The 22,160-nt window shown below is 40.9% G+C and overlaps 1 protein-coding gene across 1 annotated transcript in view; it reads left to right on the top strand.

Moving 5' to 3' along the window:
• The first annotated feature begins 250 nt into the window (after window positions 1–250).
• The window catches only part of ZPLD1 (zona pellucida like domain containing 1), a 38,620-nt gene continuing 16,710 nt past the window's right edge, over window positions 251–22,160 (top strand). The window contains exons 1-5 of the mRNA XM_083498701.1: window positions 251–300; window positions 4,645–4,758; window positions 13,365–13,585; window positions 17,257–17,438; window positions 18,169–18,241. Coding sequence (XP_083354827.1) covers window positions 4,653–4,758; window positions 13,365–13,585; window positions 17,257–17,438; window positions 18,169–18,241 — 582 coding nt within the window. The 5' untranslated portion in view covers window positions 251–300; window positions 4,645–4,652. The remainder of the gene's footprint in view (window positions 301–4,644; window positions 4,759–13,364; window positions 13,586–17,256; window positions 17,439–18,168; window positions 18,242–22,160) is intronic.

The following is a 22,160-nucleotide window of genomic DNA, read 5'->3' as shown; positions in this document are numbered from 1 at the left end:
ATAGTTTTTTTTTTTTAAAAAAGGACACAGAACTGAAAAAGCCATCATAAAGAAACTACTCCGATTTCAGTCTGGTGATGAACAGGCTTGTTAAGCATTTTGAGAATTGGCAGCCTTTCCCATCTAATATCCAGACATACTTTTAAAAAGAATTTCCATAATGAGTGTCTCTTTCCCCATCAGAGGAGATGGAGTATTTTCTGAAAAAGTTCTGCTAGGCAGTGATGTTAAACACTCGCTTACATGCAGCAGCACAGGATACATGGAGTACAGCTGACTCAACAGCTACAGGGGATTTGGGTAAGTGCCCTTCATGTAAGCCACTTAAAAATGGTCCAAGATCTTTTCGGTTAGTCTCAATGGATGTGTACATTCCCCCCAAGTATCCTTTGTATCACTTGTCAGGCATTAAGGGTTCATGGGTAACTCTCCTGTTGAGTTGTTGGACATTGATTATGGTCATGGAGAAGCAAAGTTCTGTCAAAGTCCCAGTGTGAGAGGAAGTGTTCATTTTTTAAAATCCTGGTTTGTAGTTGTTGAAATCCAGCTGCACATTGTTCTTTTGATCTGAGAAGTGCACTAGGACAGGAAATTGTCTTAGGATGGTGAAGTAGATCTAACACAAAACTTTGGTTCCATGAAGCGGAACAGACAATCTTACCTGGCTAATGGTGTCAGTCTAGCAAGTTCGCACAATCAATTCAGTAAGAGATGCAAATGGGGAAGTTAGATAAGGGAGATTTCTTATCAGGATTCCATTGCAACTGAAGGGATTAATTCAATGACTGGAAGAGTAATCTCAAATTGTTGACGTGAAGAAGGGATATTATTTTTGTTTCTCTAAAATGGCTATGCATTTCTGATTGAGAAATAAGTTGGCTTTGAAATAAAATCCTTTGTTTGTTATCGACGTAGTTCAGAACAGCATGCGGACATTAATAGTTAAATGTATTCTGAGAAGGTTTTCATCGTTCTCTGATAATAACCAAAGTGGGCATACAATCCCACTTACTATTACTCTCAATCTGAGGATGTATTATAGTGAATGACACATATTTTCCCTTTTTCCTCTCAACTAGATGATTCCCAAAATTGCTTCCAGTATGACTTCAAAGTTTCTTTGAGTGAGAGTCAAAGTACATAAAGGAATCAGTTTTCAATTTCATCATAAAATTTACCTCCCCGCACTGAGTTTTTAAATAAAAAAACTGTGGGAATTGTGAATTTAAAGGCTTAGGACTTTTGTGTGATTACTTAATGAAATATCAGAAACCTTATATACTCAAAGGTGTATATATAACTTTTCAGGATTAGATAAACTTGTATTATACTGCAACCAAATAGCATATTTCTTTCAGGCAATTTCTTTTTCTAAAGAAATGAAATCAGGAATGGTTCTAAGAGATAAAGGGATACTACCTTTATTTTAAAGCTGGAAGTGAGAAGCTACAATATGATCTAATTGCTAATACCTTCAATCATATGTGAACAATTTATATTTATATGTTCACTTATTTGTTTTATCCCTGTATCATGGGAGGCAAGGCTGGTGTCAACTCAACATACCGGTACAACCTTTTCTCTTCTGCCATCTGCCCCATGGAATGCATTGCAGAGTGAACTCTATTAGGCCCCATCATGGTACCTATTTTAGGTGGTTGGTGAAAACTTTGGTTAACTTTGTAATTTTTAATTGGATTAGCTTTATGTATATTTGTATGCTGGAGGAATTTGCTAAATTGGTTATTTATTGTTTTGTGTTTGATTTGTTCTGTTTTAATGTCATTATTATCTCTTGTTAGCCACCTTCAGTCTCTTTGGAGAATACAACAGGATAGAAAATTTCATAATTGAATAAAGTATTTATTTATTATTACCTATTGATTCCTTCATCACAACAAAAGTTCTCTAGTCCACCCTCTGCAAGCGTATACAGGTTAATTAAACCCAAATGATATGTACTTTGATCTGCATTCACATCTGGAATATGGGAATATCCTATAATATGAAGCTGCCTTCTACCGAGACAGATCATTGATCTATCTAGTCCATGGATTGACTTCTCTGAAAGAAACTGAGCGTCCCTTCTGACAGTGGGGAGAAGATCTTGCTCTGCAGATATCATGAGGATTATACTAGGACCATTTGTATGCATTAAGCAACATGCTCACCAACACATTATAGAACTCTCAGAACTCACAAGTGACACAAGATTCAGAGGCAACTTACTTTTCAGAATGGAGTTAGAAGACAGAATTGCAGTGCAACAGCTCTGTTTTCTCACAGCTGGAAATAAGCTGCTCATTGCAAAATTGAAGAAAAATTGTTTCATTAGCATGAGTCACAGATGCACAGCTTTTAAAAAAATAATATTAAAAATCACTGCTGTTATGAAAATTGTGTCATTTCCTCTTTGAAGAGTAGATGTGTGCAACCAAACAAGCCACTTATTAGCAGTTAATTTATAAAAATAAACATATCATATGCAGTGTTGGAAAAGGGGCAAAGTGAAATCACATAGGAAATCAAGGCTGCAATCCTAACTACACTTAAGTGGGAGTAAGTGTTATTGAACCCAGTGGAACTTATTCTGAATAAATATACCAAGCATCTTGCTATTATTATTTCAGAAACTCTGCAGAAAGCTCTTTGTCCTAGTAAAATTCTTAAATGATGTTTGTGTAATGATCATTATTTAAAGAATAATGATTCTCCCTATTATTAAATATCCCAAAGGAGCATAACTCAGCAGGGTATAAAACTATGAACAGCTCAATAGTTTCTGGTTGTTGTGCATGCATTTGGTGTCTGTTAATACTTGAGGGAGTGTAGTGGACTTCTATCCTGGTTATTGAAATTTGTGGCAAGGCTTCTGTCTCATTCCATTAGGAAAGGATTTATAATCTTTCCTTCAAATAGATATTTCAAAGAATCTACTTGCACCTCTCATTCTTGAAATTGAAATGAACTGCACTAAAATTGAAATATTTTCATACTAGTTAGTTACACTGAAACCTCACAATTAGATGTAGAGACTTCAGGTTATACATATTTTTGAGCATTTATAAGCAGCTTTCTTTCTGACTGAGTCGTGATATGATTCCAAAACAGGCTAGATAGCCAACTGGTATAATGCTATTATCACATTGTAATACATGCTTTTTGGAATAATCATTCGATACAACTGAATAAACTGGAGAGTCTTTAGTGAAGGGAAAGCAATAGGTGCTGGCACAAATGTCCCAAATGTCGTACTTCATATTTGATCAGTGGCTCAACACCACTTTTCAGATTGTTAAATGCTGTAGGAATGATTGCTTTGACCGCTAAGTCTCGCCACAGATTTGTTCCAATATTATTTTGATAATACAGCATCACAGAACCAAAGAGCTTGCTGATAATGAACATGAGCATTTATCCCATTGATACAGCAGACAAAAAGCTATAGGAAGAAAAGTGATAGCCACAGTTGCACATCTTGCAGCTGGAGAAGCCTGAATTTTTGTGCCACCTAAAAAGCAACAAATGTAACAAAAGCAAGAGGTCCCTTTTGAATCCGAAGGACTTTAATGTGAGCAAAAAGGAACTGCAAAATATAATCCGTAGCCGTGATAGTCAAATACTGGCAAGTAGAACATATGCTTACATTTTGCCATGTAAGCGGTATGTAAATTAAAACAACAGCAGCAACCACCACCGCTGCCTAGAGGAGGGAGGGATGTAGTCCAGTAGTACAGCATCTCCAGGGAGAGACCCTTAACCCAAGACTCTGGAGAGCCACTTACAGTCACTGTTGATGGTACTGAGTTACATGGGCCAATGATCTGATTCTCCAGAAGGGCACCTTCCAATGTTCCTATGCTTTGCACACAGAAGGTCCTGGCAGAGCAGGGGTTTTGCATGCATATGCTCCCAGGTTCATTCCCTGGAATTTGGCAGGTCTGGGAAACTGCTGTTTGAAAACCTGGTAACCTGCTACAAGTCAATGTAGACAATTCTCATCTGAGCAGACCAGTAGCTTGACTCAGTTTAATGCATCTTCCTATGTTGTGTTACTAGAAGAAGCTATTAATGTCAACAATTTATTTTGGACGGCACGATGAGACTCCTACCTGGATATTATGCACACAATGTGGCACAGAAGCCAGCACACTTACAGAGCAATCCTATACATGTGTACTCATAAGTCCTCTTACTGTGCTCTATCAGGCTTCTTCCCTTGTCTAGGTTCACAGCCTGAAACCCAACTGGGAAAACAGTACGGGGCTCTGTGATGTATAGTTTAAGCACAAAAACCCAGCGGAGAACCTTGGAAGAAAAGGAGTTCAAAGCTGTGTCAGAGCACAAAGAACGCAATGAACTGAATACAAGAGGCATGAAAATAATGCCCTCTCATTTAGGCACAGGGATGTAAGCACCAGCAGAGACATTCTATGCCATGAGGTGGGTTTCCTCCTGGCGAGTCTTTGTTGATCAGCCATTCTTTCATCCATAGACCTGTTGCTTTAAAATCAGGCAAGATGGTCAACTTCACAGCGGATCCTTGTTATTTCAAACCTGATCCAATGATCACGAAACAATCACAATAGGTATCTCTGGTGCAGTAAATGGGGACACAGAATAATCGCCTCATGTTTTCCTTAGGTTTTACAATGGAACGAGCATGGTTGCTGCTCCTGCTGACTGCAAAGTTTCTTACAGTGACCGCACAGTTCAATGGATACAACTGTGATGCCAACCTCCACAGCAGGTTTCCTGGTAAGTGTTAATTGAAACATATTAATTATAAGTCCTTTGTTAGCTTGTTTGCAGAGACTACAAAGCTTTAAAGTAAATGAAGCATTTGGAACAAACTCCTCATTAACTAACTAATGGTGAGTGAAATTCCTCTGAAGTAGCACAGAGCTTGCTACCCATGGGCACAGCTACCCATAATAACAACAGGGTTTCATCCTCTTTCGTGAAGGCTGAGTTTCATGCATTAATTCACTATGCACAGAATACTTGCACAGATTGCTGTTGACAATATTTAAAATGGATTTTCTTTCTTTCTGGAAGTATAGGAAGCTATTTCCTTAGGCCCAAACAAGATATGGCATCATTCAAGCAAGGTTTATTTTTATTTTTTATAAATACCTAATGTGCCACCTCCCTGATATGGATTGGGATTGTAGCAGAGGAATGTGTGTGCCAAAATGTCACCTAGCCCTATCAGGATTTCGACCTGAATTTGATTTCTCCATGGCTGCTATTTAATCCTAAAACCCAGAAAACCTCAACCCACCTGTTCATGCTGATTATAGTTAGCAAACTACAGTTTCCATGATTTTTGTGTTGGGGGTGTGTAGCCCAAACTGGTATGATACTGCTTTATATGCATAGTGCAGAAGGAGGTCCTTGTCACTGTTCAAGGACACATTCTAACCAGACAAAAGCACTCAGGAAGGACACAGAGCAGGACAAGTGAAGATTGTGGTTTGGGGAGAGATTAGAGCATTGAACAGATTAGACCCTTGCTAGAGATTTGCTTCATTTGCTTTAGTGAAAGTAATAGATCTTATCAGGGCTTTTTTCAGCCGTAACTCACTGGAACTCAGTTCCAGCACCTCTCAGGTGGGCATCATTGCCATTATAAGAGAACAAGGGAGGTGTTCATGGTGAGTTCCGGCACCTCTTTTTCTAGAAAAATAGGACTGGATTTTACCAAAAAGTACAATGCAGGTAGTTGCCTTTAGTATGTATGAAACAGATGTGTTTCTGATTCTTCTGTTACGTTATGTAAATAGGAATAGTTTCTTCTCCTCCTCCTCCTCCTTCTCTCTTTTGAAAGCAGCCAGTTCCTAATGCTTTTTCCTTTATCAAACTAAGTATGAAAATAGAGTCCAGATTATGTAGATATTGGTCTCTGTAGACAGAATGTTTGATTGTGATTGATGCCCACTGAGCTCTATGCACCATAGTAGGCAGAAATGTACCAGTAGCATTCTTGTCTGGATGAGGCTGGACCAGGAAGATGCTCTTGGAACGTGACTAGAGTAATGCACTGCACTCTGGTTGACTCTGAAAAGTGTTCAGAAATGTAAACTGCTCCAGAATACAGTGACAAAGTTGTTAACAGAAGATGCTATATTCAACACATATTAAAAGATCAGTGTAGGTTATCAATATGTTTCTAAGCTTACCTTTGAAGGGATTAGGAGATGAGTATTTGAAGGACCATTCATCCAGGTCTTCATTGCAGGCCTTGCTTTGGGTGCCCCTTACTTTGTGGTTATGTTGCTAGGGCATTTTCAATGGAAGACCCTCCCCTGAAAGGTCAGATTAGCATCTGATTTTTTTTTAAAAAAAGAAGTTTCTATAACTTTTTAATTATTTGTGATAGAATTACCACCTACGTTTGCACCCTTTGAGACCATGAATCCTGCTACAGTTCCGAAAGAGTTGTTTTCTTATAAGCGCATCAATTGCAGTTTTAGGGTGGGTTAAAAAGGAACCACTTAATATCCTGTGGTGTTTTGTGGGCAATTTATTAACATTTAGGACTTGTACTGCACCTCTTCCTTTCCCTCAAAGGTTAACATGTTATGCACTAACTCCCTCTTGAGGGGTAATAAATATTGGTGTTCAACATAAGGAGATTGTTCTGATGGTGCAAGTATTTCTGCTTTCCTGAAGGAATGATCTCTCATCTCCTACCTCTGCATGCTGTTCTGAGGGTTCACCTGGTCCTCCAAAAAGATGGAGAGAAATGGTGTTTCTGGAAGGAGGAGAGGGTGAATAATGTTCCATTGCATGAGCAGGTGTTCTTCCGCTAGCTTCCAACCAGGACTGGCTGGTTGAATCTGACCCATTATTGATTTGTTTTCACCAGAAGTGGTAGCAACACAAGAGTATACCTGTGAGTCACTCTTGAAGTATGATTGGAGATATGACATTCTTCACCTGCTTTTTCGCTTATTTGATGAGACTTCTGCCTGAGTGGTAGCAGCTCAATATTTTGTTCAGTATGTAATGACGATCCCACTAAAGATACAGAAAGGGGCTGGAGAAAACTTGTTTTTCAATACCAGATTTTCAATGCTGTGTTCAAAAATATGCACATTTACTTAAATAAATAAAATGGGGTTACTTGTGAATGTTATGCTCAACTTTGCATTTCATAATTATGCCCATTAATCGATGCACTGGTGGACCTGGCACTGATTTATAACCAATGAGGTGCCCTCTAGATATTGTGAACTACAACTCCAATAATCTATCATGATTGGCTATTCTAGCTGGACTGATGGTAGCTGTAGTCCAAAATACCTGGAGAGTACCACATTGGCTAGTTATCCTGGAACCAACTCCATGATTACAAATAGGAAACTGGAACAAACATTGTGCAATAACATTATGAACACAACATTGTGAGTTATTTCCTTATGTTTTCAGAAGTGTACACCTATTTCTTCATGCTTATTTTGTTAGTGGTAGCCAGCTTTTAGGAAGGTGTCTGCCAAAATAGGCATTTATTGCCTATAGATAATCCCAGATCTTTATCTTGAACAAGTGGTCACAGTTACTGCCAAGCCCACAAAGGGATCAGCAGCTAATTTGCCACCATGGGTTGCATTTGGAAAGACTGTAAAAATAAAGCTGATTCTAGACTTCACCTAATGTTTCTGCTGGTGATTTAATGCATCACAAAAAATATAGTTCAATCATGCTTCTACAACTTTATTGATTCAATTAAAGGGACAATAATACTGGTGATTAATTTTTATCATCAAATTAGCAATAGTGATACAAGTATATGCTTAGGGATTCCAAACACTTATGGACTATCCTTTCCATCATGCTGTAACCTTTGAATTATCATGAACATAGGAAGCTACCTCATATCTAGTCAGGTTATTGGTCAATCTAGCTCAGTAATATCCACACTGATTGGCAGCAGTTCCTCAAGTTTTCTGACCTGGCAGTAGCAGCTGGACAGTCAGGGTGGGCATTGTGGCATTGCTTACTTGGCTTTAAGAGAGAGAGCCAGTGTGGTGTAGTGGTTAAGAGTGGTGGACTCGTAATCTGGTGAACCGGGTTCGCGTCTCCGCTCCTCCACATGCAGCTGCTGGGTGACCTTGGGCTAGTCACACTTCTCTGAAGTCTCTCAGCCTCACTCACCTCACAGAGTGTTTGTTGTGGGGGAGGAAGGGAAAGGAGATTGTCAGCCGCTTTGAGACTCCTTAGGGTAGTGATAAAGCGGGATATCAAATCCAAACTCTTCTTCTCTTCTTCAAAACACCATATGTCTCTGCGGGTTACTGAAAAGGAGATAGGCAAGTCAGCAGAAAGCTCAGTGTAGTGCAGTCACAGTGGTGCAGCCAATCTGATGTTGTTGTTGTTGCTGCTGCTGTGCTTGCACCATACTGAGCTCCCTGCTGTCTTGCTTCGTTCCTTCTCCCTCTCAGTAATGGACAGCAATATGTAGAATTGGAAAACCAGGTGAGAAACCCCACACCACCCTGCTGGCCGCAACTGAGATGGAAACCCTGAGTGGATGACACTTGAAAGCTGGCCTGTGAGCACAATCCTGATACTTACTCATTCACTACCATATATACACAGATCAAATATCTGAATGGGATTAATGCATTTAAATCTATCCTGCATTTCCATTTATTGCTGGTGATATTTTAGTCCACTGCACTGTGTAGGTACATAAGAACATATTGTCGTATGCCACCCCAATCTCCATGAGCAGGGTGAGATTCCAGGGGTTTCAGGTGCTTAGCCATGGTTTGTGTTTCCTTCAGAAATTAGGCATAGCAGAGACTGTAGTGTCTTCATGATATATGGTTTTATTTGCACACATATACAACCTGCACCTAGATGGAGGAATTGCAAAGCATGCACATCCTATGAGGGTCAGGTTTCCCCTTTAAGGGTAGAATTGGTTTCAAATGGCAGCAAAAAGCCACTCTCTGTGTCTCTTAGTTCCAGCTCACATGGAGTTCTGCCCATCTGTCTCCTTCTCGCTGCTAACTCCATGGACTTCCCCTGCCACAATATTCAAAGTTGAAACCCTAAACCTTGCCTTTGCTTCTGCCCACTAACACCCAGCAAAGAAGGAGCCCAACTCCCCTTTGCCTGGCAATCTTGTCCTCTGATGGTTTCTTTAATGGGTTATCACTAGCCTTTGTCTGCTGAACTGGCTTGACTCATTAGCCAGCAGATTTCTGTCTTTGGCAAAGTTTAATCAAACGTTGATTAATTGTAACTTTTACTAAATCCAGGAATTAGGAGGAGGATATGACACCAGGAATTTAGCACAATCTGCCCCCCTCTAAAAAACCCATAACAGTATGATGCTGAGCCAGATAGGTGTTCAGACCAACCAGTAATGTCTACTCTGACTGGCAGTCACTCTCCAGGGTCTTAGGCACAGGTCTCCTTAACCTTTCTGATATCTAATTCTTTTAACTGCAGGTGCCAGGGAATGAACCTGGCAGCTCTTGCATCAAAAATATGTGCTGTGCCACTGAGTTATTGCTCCTTCCTTTAGGGTATTGTAAGAATGGATTCTTGGATTGATACTACCTCCCACAGAAACCCATTATGAAGCTGATCTAGAGACAATTGCCATTTCATGCAATATGTAGAAGGAGCAGTACATTTACTTTAGACATTCAAGTCTCCTTATGTTGTCAAAAATGTAGCACGACAATTCATCCTGGCAGTCCTAGTGGTAATAACTAACAGTTTTCCGGCACTTTAAGAGTGCTAAATCATTAAGAAGATCTAATAACTTCCCCTTTATTTAAATTAATGATCCATGCAGTGGAGCACAAAGAATAATTACAACGTGTAAAGAATTAACAAAGACTCCGCTATGTTCAACAATATTTACCCCATCTTATGGGCACTGAACATTGCTCTAACACTGCAGTGGTTGGCTCTTGATTATGATGTATTATGTTTACAACTGGAGTCATAAATATATCCAGGAGTCATAAATATAACCAGGATTTCAGTACATTTTAAGATATTTTCAGTCACCTTACTTTTCAGCAGGACTTCCACTGTTCATTTAAGACAATACTTCAGTGAAAATACACATTTGAGAATTCTTTAAAAACAAGCTCAAATTCTTGGTATCCATTGAGCATGTGCAAACTGTATTGGCAACCCAGAACACGTGCACAGCTTTGACATTTCCCCTACTTAATAGAAGCCGTCTGCATAACAAGTTGCTCTGAAACTCAGAGCACAATCTGCAGTGCAACATTATAGCACTCATTCAGCCAATCAAAGTCAACAGCCTTGATATGCACGTGAAGCACAGTATATGTGAGAACTGGTTGAACATTTTACTTTGTGCACAACCAATAGAACATTTGGGCTGTATCTATACTGATCTGTAAAAACCCTATATTAAAAAAACGTAATATAGCTCTCAATGCAATTTTGCATTGATGATGGATTGCTGCTCTATAGCACCGTCTGGTGTAAATCTTTATAATGCATTTTTAACATAACTGACCAGCATAGATTAGTTTCTGGAATGTTTGGACAATCTTGGCATAATCCTTTGCTCTTAAACAAAGCAAAAGTATGAGAGTACGATACTCCAGCCATCTTTTAAGGAGCAGTTCCTATGGATGAGTCCTCATGACATTTGCTCCTGCACTTGGAATAAGAGCAGGACATATACAGTGTGTGAAACTCCCATTGTTCTAGGCGCATTTTGCGACAGGGAATTTCATTAGTGTAAGCAGTTTCTGAGCTCTGGGTGTAGTAATGTGCCTAAGATTTCAGGCTGAAACTGCAGAGTGGAAGGAGGACCTTTTTCTGCCTCCCCACTTACAGCCACTCTCTGAAGACTGTACAAGAGACCCTCTTAAGAATATTAGGGGGGTGGGCAGGAGAAGGACTAATCCATGTGAAAAATGAACATAATATTTTAGCTGCATTTCATTCATTTTCAGCTTTGTATTCTTGTTATAAAAAAGCGTGCCTAGACATTCCGTTGTTGCACCCATAACCTAGGTTTAAGGTGCCATTTAGCTCCTAGCTTTCATATCTCAGTTTCTAACACTGGACATATATCATTTGACTGAACTGGAGCAACAAAACTGAACTGCAGAGCAGACAAATCATTGGATGCTGGCAGGAGCCACCTAACAGAGCTCAGCCCCAGCTATGGACAAGCTTAACCTTGCTGCCTTGCTCCTGCTTCCAAGCTATGGGTAAGCAGAGTCTTGCTGCTTATCCCTGCTTCTCAGTATCTGCCACCTAAGGCAGCCACTTCACTCTGCCTAATGGTAGAGCTGGCATTGCTTGGAGAAGCATGACATTCAGCTAAGGATGTACATTCAAATGAGCATCTGCATCGGGATCACAGAGGAGAAAGAAAGGTGTTTATATGAATGTTTTCTCTCTGAATAAAGCTGCAATGCTGAGTGTTATTCTTAAAATTACAGCTGTAATGACTAGTGGGCACTGCTCTCAAGTGAAGCTGATAAGGATTAAGGCACTAATATAGAGGAACCAAGGATTACTATAATATTTTCATAGCATTTGCTGATTTATTTTCTTTTACCTTTTCTAATAGTTCCTAATAATGTGCGTATCGTTTTCTATCACCTACCTATTCCACTGTGCTGCTTGGAATGCTAAATTGCTATTAATAGCTGCTGTGTACACTTCCGGAGCCAAATGAATTGGGTGCTCAGAATACTTGCTCATCTGCATCCTACATGAAATGAGAATATCAGCGAGCAAAATGTGAGAAGAAATATTGTTTCCAAGGGCTAATTTTTGTGTAAAGGCTGCATAATGGTTCCTCGCAAGATTTAAAAAGTGCATATACTACATCATTTCGGGTTGCTTGAAAGCTTTGAATGCCCCATTTAATGAAGCCAGCTTTTTCATTATGAGTCTTCTACACCTAACCTTTTGTTCATGTAATGCTGCATTAAATGTCTGCTGTTTTGCATGGACCTTGGAATGGAATATGAGATGAAAATTACGAGTGGTATCAATTTATTGCCACATTAAAGCTTTTTGGGGTGCATTTGTATGTTCACCATGCTCATCCCCTGAGGGGAAAAAGGCCCTGAATGTGTGTGAGAGGGGAGAGTTTTTTGTTCCTTTCTACAAATGAAGGATGTACAAAAATGGTAAAGCAAAGTCACAAGGCAGGCAAGGTATCGTGTGTGCATGTGTGTATTCTAGTTGCTACCCTATTATGCATGAAGTACCATGTGATGCTCCTAAGGTATTAAGATAAACCAATGGGTCTTTGATTTGAATTTCGACTTTTACAGTGTTGTAGTTGGTTAGGGTGTAAGAGAGCGGTGTACCGGACAGAGAACATAGGGAAGGGTGGCTTCAGGACTTTTCTTTTCAGAGAAGGTACAATGATGTAATCAGCTGGGGCAACAGGGAAATCGGTGGACCATCCTTGTGCTTGCCAGTGAATGTGATGATAAGGAGGCTTTCATGTTTTCCTGCTGTTTGTGACAGATTAGCATAGAGGAAGTCAGAGAACGAGGAACATTATCAGGCCTTTACTTTGGTAGGGTTCCTACTTCAAAGCCATGGCTTGTATGGTAATCTTTTCCTTGCAAGATTGTTTGCATTTCTAAAAGCCAGTTTCAGCAGGCTGAAGATCTTTTGTTAAAGCTCAGGGTTTTCTACATGCTTATTCTCTAAATATCTACAGTCATACTTCGGGTTACAGACGCTTCAGGTTGCATGTTTTCGGGTTACGGATGCGTCGAAACCCGGAAGTACCAGAACGGGTTACTTGCAGGTTTTGGCACTCACACATGTTCAGAAGCGCTAAATCGCAACCTGCGCATGCGCAGATGTGGTGCTGTGGGTTGTGAACGCTGCGGGTTGCGAACGTGCCTCCTGCACGGATCATGTTCTCAACCCGAGCGTCCACTGTACTCCATGACTGTCATCTGATCCTAATAAATTGTCTGCTATGTACTGCTGTTTTTGGGCGTGATGTACATCAGGGCTGGCCCAAGACATTTTGGCACCTGAAGTGGACCCCAGAGTGGCATGCCCCTCCCTGACAAGGGAGAAGGGATGAAGGAAGATCTATATCAGGAACAAGGGAGAAAGAAAGATGGACATTGGGAGCTGCTACCCTAGTGAATCGTGCCACCCAAGGCAGTCAAATTACCTTGCCCACATCACTGGTGCAGAGCATAACCTCTTTAATACTGGTACCCACCCTTAATGGGAACTCTTTGTCAAAGGAGGTCCATTTGTTTCCACATGAATTGCTTTGTTTTTAGATCACAAAATATAAATATATATAAATATATTCCAATAACTTCAATGTGTTCCCCCCCCTTCACTTTTCATTTCAGCGGAACGAGATATCAGTGTCTACTGTGGAGTACAGGCAATTACTATGAAGATTAATTTTTGCACTGTCCTTTTTTCTGGTTATTCTGAAACGGATCTGGCATTAAATGGGAAACACGGGGACTCCCACTGTAGGGGATTTATAAACAACAACACATTTCCAGCGGTGGTCATTTTCATAATCAATCTCAGCACTTTGGAGGCCTGTGGGAATGCTTTAATGGTAAGATGCGATTCTTTTGAGGCTACGCAGTGAGATGGAGAAGAATTTCAGTTCAGTTTGCGTTTTAGTTTGAATGTAACTAACTCCCAGCTCCCCAAACAATATGCTGTTCTTTGAAAGCCACACTTCTCCGAATTCCGTGAATTAGTAAAAACACCAGGCAAAAATGCATTCTGTTTGCAGAAATGTGTGTATTAGGCAAAATTGCATTGAAGGTGTGTATGTTAGAAGAAGTTTGCAGTGAAATGCTGATAACTGTTAATGAGATATTTTTTTTAAAAAAATTGCAAACTGATTCATTGAGCTTGGAAAAATAAGAAGCGGGAGGAAACAAAAACTGGCAGATCATGCTTGGTTACATTTCACTGCTAAAAAGAAAGAGATGAAGTATGAAATAGAACATGCCGCACGAGTGAGGGGTGCAATTTGCAAATACAAATGCCTGAAGTTTAAGAATGAGCAGCTCATTTTTTTTTTTTGAAGATTGATAGCAGTTATTGCTACAATCTTAAGTCTTACTCTTCCACTTCTGAATAAAATGTTTAGTTGTAAATGAGCCAACACATTTGCTGTAATGTTTTGTGATAATGGGACTATTTGCATCACCCTCATCATTTCTGAAGGTGGAACTAAGCATAGGGAAATGTGTAGCTGCCGGTGTAAGAAGCATCTCCTCATCCCCTCTTCTCTTGTGGTGTCATGTAAAAACACAAAACATGGCATTTCACCAGGTATTCCCATCCCCACAACTAGCATCCAGTGAGATGGATCTGGAGGGAAAACTTGGAGTGTGATGGCTTAGTCACATTCTTTCTGTACCCTCATGTTTTTTCATTCAGTAAACACTGGAGTTGTGAGTATGCACAGATAGCACCTTTGTGGCTTTTTATTTATATTTTATTTATATATTTATTTAATTCCTAGTATTCTGAAAATATTCTGGGAGCATGGGAGATTAGAAGAGGAATTATGTGCATGCCTGAGCTATGTGAATCTGATCATTGTGCTGAAATCTTGCCTGCATCTAATGATGGTTGTCACGGGAAGTACTTTGACACTGTGCTTCTATATCTGCTACGTCTCTCCTCTGAGATGAGCTCACAAACTGACAGCTGGCTAGATAGGATCAAAGTCAATGAGTTCTTCATTCCTTAGCTGGCCATTCAAAGAATCCTAGCAATTCCAGTGCTTTTCTTGCAATAATGATAATGATACGGCATCAAGTGAAGCAGTACAAGGTCAAATGCTTTGTGGGCTGGAGTTCACTGCAGAAGATGTATAACTGAGAGGGGACAATTAAATGGTTTATAAGAAAGCTAATTGAAATGAAAATTCTATTATTTGCATATGCAAATATTTTGACACTTGGGTGTCACGGCAAAGGGCTGATGTTAGTGTGCAAGACTAAGGGCTGGGTCATGCCATCCATTTTCTTCCATGTAAGCATATCTTGCTTATCTCTAGCTTTGAACTTGTGTAAAGAACAGACATAGTGACTATAAATAGAGTCAGTAGTAATTCATGCCAGTAGGGATGTTGTGGACTACACAACAGAGTGGGCAGAGTCCAACAAGACCAAAGACTTTTGTGTTCTGACAAAAGTTCTGGATGCCTAAGGCAAGTTTTTTTTAAGGATTCAGATGTAGACCACCAAAGATTCTCTTTAACAAGTATTATTGACAGGATGAGGAAAAGAAGAAGGGGAAATACAAGATCTTACAACTCCATCTGCTGCTGGAAAATCTTTTACACTTCTTGGGCAGGCAATGGATTAAACTCCTTACAGGTGATATGTGCAGCCTCAGTGTTGACAGCAAGGTCTGCACTGAGATTCCTCTGCCCCTTGGTGGGCTTGGGACTCATACTACCTGGGAGTGCAGATGACACTTGAGCACCTTTGCCTGGAGTCACCTTCCCATAACCATGTCTAAGTTTTTGTCTGACAAGGTTAGGGGAGTAGTCATAACATATGGCAGTCTACAAAGGGATGAGGCAGTCTAGATCTCTCCATGCTATGCTGCTCAACACTGAAAGCACCCAAACTGATTTTGTGCCTTATGACTCATATGGGGATGTAGGTAGCTCTATCACTAAAAGACATATGGCCCCACCTCTCCCACTCCTTCAGCCAGGTAGCCTTTCTATAATAAGTGCTGATTCTCACAAGCTGTGATTAACTCTTAGAGAGCTCTGCTTTACAACACTGCACTGTTTTAACTACCCAAAAGTGCTAGATCAAGGTCTGCACCTGCGCAACTTTGAGGGCACCCAAAGGGGAAATTTGCAGACCATCGTACCTAACTCCCCATAATACAGTGGTCTTCCAGATATGTTCCAATACACAGTTACATTATTAATGATAGTTCTACAAGGATACGGTTATTCAATAGATGCTGGACCTGTTTATGCGTTCAAGGAATGTTTAGGGGGAGTGACCATGCATGTACTGGTTCTGACCCAAATACCCCTGTCTCTGTTGGTACCCAATGGGACTGACAGGGCAGAAAGCAGAAGCACCAACAGTAGGGGAAGCCAGAGTCACTGTCAGGCAGAACCAACTAATTCTAATTTGGTTCCCACCCACCTTCTTTCTGAATTCTATTCAGGCAACACTGAGATGAAAGAGGAGGGGAGGAAGCTGAATTTTGGAGTGTTGGTGGTCTTATCTTTCACTATGAGTTGGATGAGGGCTCCATTATTTATTATTATTATTTATTATTTATTATTTCATTAGTTCTAAGAGGGTTTTCTCCCTCTCCTTATTATCCTCAGTACGACCCTCTGAGGTGAGTTGGGGTGAGAGTTGGTGACTGGTCTAAGGTTTCCCAGTGAGCTTTATGGATGAGTGGGGATTTGAACTCCCAGTTCCTATTCTACCATACTGGCACTGGTTTTTCTCTCTTTCTCTGTATTTTTACCAAAAGAATTGAAAGTTTGGCGCACTGCCTCAAGTAGCAGTTTGATTGCTTAGAGCAGTTTAGTCACACTCCTGTGACAGAATGCCTCTGGCGTCATGATGCAGTGTCATTCTTAGGAGCATTTATTCATAGGAGGGGGGAGATCTCTGCCCCCATTGTGGCTATTGGTAAAAAGGAAGAAAATATCTCAGTTGTTATCACATTTAAAGCTAACACCATTTCCTTCAAATGCCTCCCACTGGAAGTTGCTGAATATTGCCCCCACTTTTCTGGGGGATACATGGTTCTGTGCAAGTATTGTGGGGGCTTATTTCAGAGCAGACTAATAGATTGGACTAAGGTTGCGCAACAAATCACTTTGATATATTTGACAGAAATGGTAGGTAGGTAGCTATTGCTCCCCTTTGTATCTGTCAGTGGGACAGCAGAATAGGAGGATAGTTATACCTTTACTGTATGCCTCCTAACACCAGGTGCTGGGAATCACAAGTGTGGAGAGCACCGTTGCCCTCAGGTACTGCTTGTAGTCTTCCCATGGTTCTTCACTGTGAGAATAAGATGCTGGACTATGTGGCCCTTTTGCAAGATCAAGCATGGTGCTTCTTACGTCCTGATGTAGAGGTTGTGGTGCATCAAATAATTTACATGGATGATATCTTAACCTTTAACAGTCATATCTTCACTATTTTAAAAATTCTATTTTCGTATAAGATTGCCTCCCCATAATTCTGTTTTCTGACCTTATCCAACCAGGTAACCTCAGTTCCAGGAATTAATGCCTATGGCAATGTATCAACAGTCCAGATAGGCAATGTTTCGGGATACATAGACACCCCAGATCCACCCACAATCATCAGCTATTTACCAGGACTTCTGTATAAATTTAGTTGCAGCTATCCCTTGGAATATCTGGTCAATAATACACAACTTGCTTCGTAAGTATGAGCATGATATTGCAAGAAATGATTGTTCTGTGTATCAGGAAGCCTTTGCACTGTATTTATTGTCATTAAGTAGCTGGCTGGAGCTTTGCATGGTCGATATGCCCTGTGAACATATCAGATTTCTGATGAAATGCATGGATTCTAGTCATTTCCCCCTCCATAATTAGAAGTGACATCCAATTTGAGAAGAGGAAAGGAAGGGGATATAGAGAAGGAAAATAATGACAAGAAGGAAAGTATTCCAGGGATTTGGTTTGCTATAGAATTAGCATGGCACTGAAGGCTTTGTTTTAGTGTTAGCTTTCATGACGAAAGCTCTTCTACAATTCCTCTTAAAGATAGAGTAGTACTTGTACATAAGCAAAGAAATATTTACTTTCAATTCTTTTTGCACAGCAATACATTAGTATATGTAACACAAGCAAATGCTATTTCTATGTACTGTATATCACAACAAGTTATTTTCCCCTATCAATTTGCTTCTTAGCTAATTATTTGCCTGATCCATTGTTTTAGCAATGCCCATTGTTTCAAAGCTCTGACAGGGCTTCCACTATAAATTCCGATTTGTAGCAATTTAAAAACACAAGATGGGGGGGGGGGGAAATACTCTTGGTGGTGAATTCCAAAACCTGATTTAATAGTGAAATATGGAATTGCAAAAAAATAATAAAAATAGATGATTCCATCAATAATACTTTGCTTTCTAAATCTGTTCTAGATCATCAGCTGCTATATCTGTAAGAGAGAACAATGGCACATTTATTAGCACTTTGAATTTGCTCCTCTACAATGTAAGTATTAAAAAGCAGAAGTTTCTTAAATAAAGCAATGGCTGCTCACCTGCCGGCCGGAGGGGAGTGGCGGCTGCGGCAGTGGGGCGATCTTCTGGGGGGTGGACATCACTTCCTTCTTTGCTGGTGGTGCTGACTCCTGGGACTTGCCCATAGTTGCAGCCAATTGTGGGCAAGCTTGGGAGTGTGGTTTAGTGAGTGGACCAGAGGGGAAACTTCTTTCATTTGGTCTGCTCTCTGGCTATAAAAGCCAGCTATGCCCTCTGCTAATGCACGTACCATGACTGACTTATAGAATGTTGTAAGTGGGACTAGCCCCTCTGTTTCATTCTCCCTCCCTCTGCATTTCCATCCCATCCAAAATAGTTGGCCAGAATGCCCACTAAGCATGTTCAGTTCTCCTGTGGCTCTTTGGAGTTCTCAGATTCGGTTCCTCCACCTGCACTTCTCGAAATCTTGGGGTTCTCCCACAGCTGCCTAGCCTTCCACTTGGGTATGGGTGGTACCATTTTGGCTATATATGCAATGGTGCTCACAGCCTTAAATTGGAAATATCGGAAATCATATGTTAGATCCAGCCTAAGATAATTGCATTTGGGTCCCTTTGAAATGAAGGCTTAATTACCATAGATCTTAGGTAAAGGGTAAAGGGACCCTTGACCATTAGGTCCAGTCATGCCGACTCTGGGGTTGCAGCGCTCATCTCGCTTTATTGTATGAGGGAGCCGGCGTACAGCTTCCGGGTCATGTGGCCAGCATGACTAAGCCGGTTCTGGTGAACCAGAGCAGTGCACGGAAACGCCGTTTACCTTCCCACCAGAGCGGTACCTATTTATCTGCTTGCATTTTGACGTGCTTTCGAACTGCTAGGTTGGCAGGAGCAGGGACCGAGCAACGGGAGCTCACCCCATCGCAGGGATTTGAACCACTGTCCTTCTGATCGGCAAGTCCTATGCTTTGTGGTTTAACCCACAGCGCCACCCACGTCCCACCATGGATCTTAGTGGGAACTAAATTCAGCTCATCTAGTATGACTGCATCCCTGGTTTGCAAGACCAAATCTAGCAGTGAAAATTGTAACTTTAAAAGTGAATTATAATTTTTAATAATGATTTTATTAGTTACATAACATCATCAGTGTACATGGCACCTTATATCATAATCCTGTGCATGTTTACTCAGCAGTAGCTCCCACTGAGTGCAAAGAGGCTTGATGCCTGAAAAGTCTGCAAGGGACTGCAGCCTTAGAGAGTTGCACAGCAAAATTGGCAAGTCCCTGCTCTGAAGGAGCCTACATTTCTAAATAGACAATGGGAAACAATAGGGGGAGGGAGGACCCTTTGTTAGACAATTGCCTTTAACAAATGTTCACATGTGCTCTAACAAGAATAGTTCAACTGGTGCCTTGTGCCAGGAGTGGAACCAAGCTGGTCCACACACACACCTGTTCTGGTACCTTCCACTCCACAAGGAAGGACTTATTCTGGTCACCCTAACCATGTCTAAGTCATTGGTATGGTGTAAAATATAACCAACAACTACTGTTGTGGAATATGTAAGCAAATTCAATAGACCGATGCTAATGCTATTTCTTTGTGGTTCTTTTGGACAGTGGGTGGGCTAAAATTTTAAGTACCTCCTCATGACTGCTGATTTTTTCTCTCTTCTTATTAGCATGATAATCAGATTTGAATATATGTAATTGTGTAAACTTGTATTGCATAAACAGGGACATTGGAAAGGAAATTTAAAAGACTTTTACTGGCTTTTATTTATAACAGCAACACTAATCTTCCAACTGTTATTTTTGTGTTGATTAGAAATTTTATTCATCCATTCAAATGTCTGATTTAAAAATCAGCTTTCCATTTCTCAGGCAGCATTTTAGTAAATTACAAATCCATTTTTTTGGATTATTATTCATGTCATCATGGACCTGGGTTATAATTCATGCAGATGATTTAAAAGTCTGTGCTTTCAACTTGGGGTGTAATGAATGTGCTATAAATATCATAGCAGAATATTTCCAATTGCGTTTAAATGAATTTCCTGTTTGCAAGTAAGTTTTGCTGTCTGACAGTTCAGAGATATGTTAGACTGGAGATGATATTACTTCCATTTTTTAAAATACTGAGGTTTTTTTGTAAGAAAGTAGAAAGTTTCTTAAAACTTTAGGAACAAAAACCCTTGTATTTAGGGTATAGGGGATTTTGCTTCAGAAAAGTTCAGTTAAAATGTTTTTCTTAGAACACATGAGAATACATCATACGGGGCCAATCATCATTCCAATCTTGCCCAATAAACACTACATTTTACAATTTTGCTTTTGTAAGTCATCCTGTACATTGATCCTGTGAATAATATCTTGGAGTGATTTCTAAAAGCAGTCTAAGGATAGTCATAGGAGCATCTTCATCTACAGTGCGAAGCCAGCTTTGCATCATTTTGTTATAAAATATGTTGTGATTCGAGGACCCGATCCCCGCTTGGGGAATGAAGACACAAGGACACAGTATATTAGGTTAATGGGCAAAAAAAGGCCACAACTTTATTGATTACAGCATGTGAGAAGGTAGTGACTTAGGCATTGGACCACTGACAATTTGACTCCACCCACTTGGAGAGGGGTGAGTCTGAATGAGGGGTTAACCACCAGTAGGGGGAGCCTGTTGATGCAAATACAACTATAAGCTCTGCCCTGTGTGGTGGGGGGCCATGGCACGACCCCCGGTGACATCAGGGGTAGATTGGGAGTGAATGGCGGGGGAAGCTGGCGCGGCCTCATTTGAGCAGCTAAACCACGCCCCCCGGTGCCACTCGATTGGGTGCTCAATGGGGGGGGGGCGTGGAGCGCCAGCGATAGTGAGAGGGCAGGGGGCTGAAGGCCCCCTGCATGACGCAGGAATTGTCTCCTGGTCACAACTCCTCCCCTCCGGAAGGAGGAGAGGCTTTCCAACAAGTGAATGCTGGATTGCTGAGTTACTGCCTGTGTCAAAGAGGTTTGTTAGCCATCAGTATTGCTGTTGCCCCATGCCTTGTACATCTGGTGGGCTGTTACCTTTCAAAGAACTACATATGTATTCTACTACCTTCACTTAAAATAAAACTACAAGATTATTTAATTATTTTTGCAAAATTGATCCCAAGAATGCATGTGGTTGTTAGTGCTGTCATGGGTAGCAGCCAATAGGTGCTCAGCAGAACTATCTTTTCTTCAGCTCAAACTGAACCACACTGAGAACATACAGAATCACCGCACAGAGAGCAAGGCTAGAACTCCATGTGCATGAGTAAAATCATTGTTGAATCGATATCTAAGATATCATAGCATGAATCGTCGTGGGCCAACATGAACATGTTCAAGATGAAATACTGAATATTAAGCTACTGGATTTTATTTGTAAGCTACGATCCCCATTTCAGTTAAAGACAACAGTAGCCCTGTGCAGTTGTTCTAATCTCCCACAGGATTAGAATCACATTTGGAGGGACAACTTCTGTAGCGAGCAGCTTTCTTTACTCATGTAGGTTCCTGCACGATTTTGAATCTTGAAGGAGCCAGCAATGGGAAATGGAGCTTGTTTGCCTTTCCTTCATCACAGTAGGATGGGGACATTCCTTCCATTAGGCAGAGTGAGGCAACCACCTTAGGTGGCAGCTTCTGGGATACATCAGGGACAACTCCCTGGATGTTTTTCCTGAGCCCCCTGAGCAGTGCATTCCCTTTTGCCGCTTGAGGTGAAATGGGAATGTGCTGCTCCCCTCTCCCACTGCTGCCTGCAGCTGTCTTACCTGTGTTGCATGGTGTTGCCCATGAAGCGCTGGCAGTGGCACTGGCTTCCGGTGAGATCTCACAATATCTTCTTGGGGCAGGTGCCTCACCTTGTCCCATCAGTGGGCTGGGCCTGCCGGCCATAAC

The sequence above is a fragment of the Podarcis liolepis genome (assembly GCF_965112155.1).
Source record: "Podarcis liolepis genome assembly, chromosome: 4".
NCBI classification, from domain to species: Eukaryota; Metazoa; Chordata; class Lepidosauria; order Squamata; family Lacertidae; genus Podarcis; species Podarcis liolepis.
The sequence above is the reverse complement of the archived record's forward strand: the minus strand, read 5'-3'. Positions and strand labels throughout refer to the sequence as shown.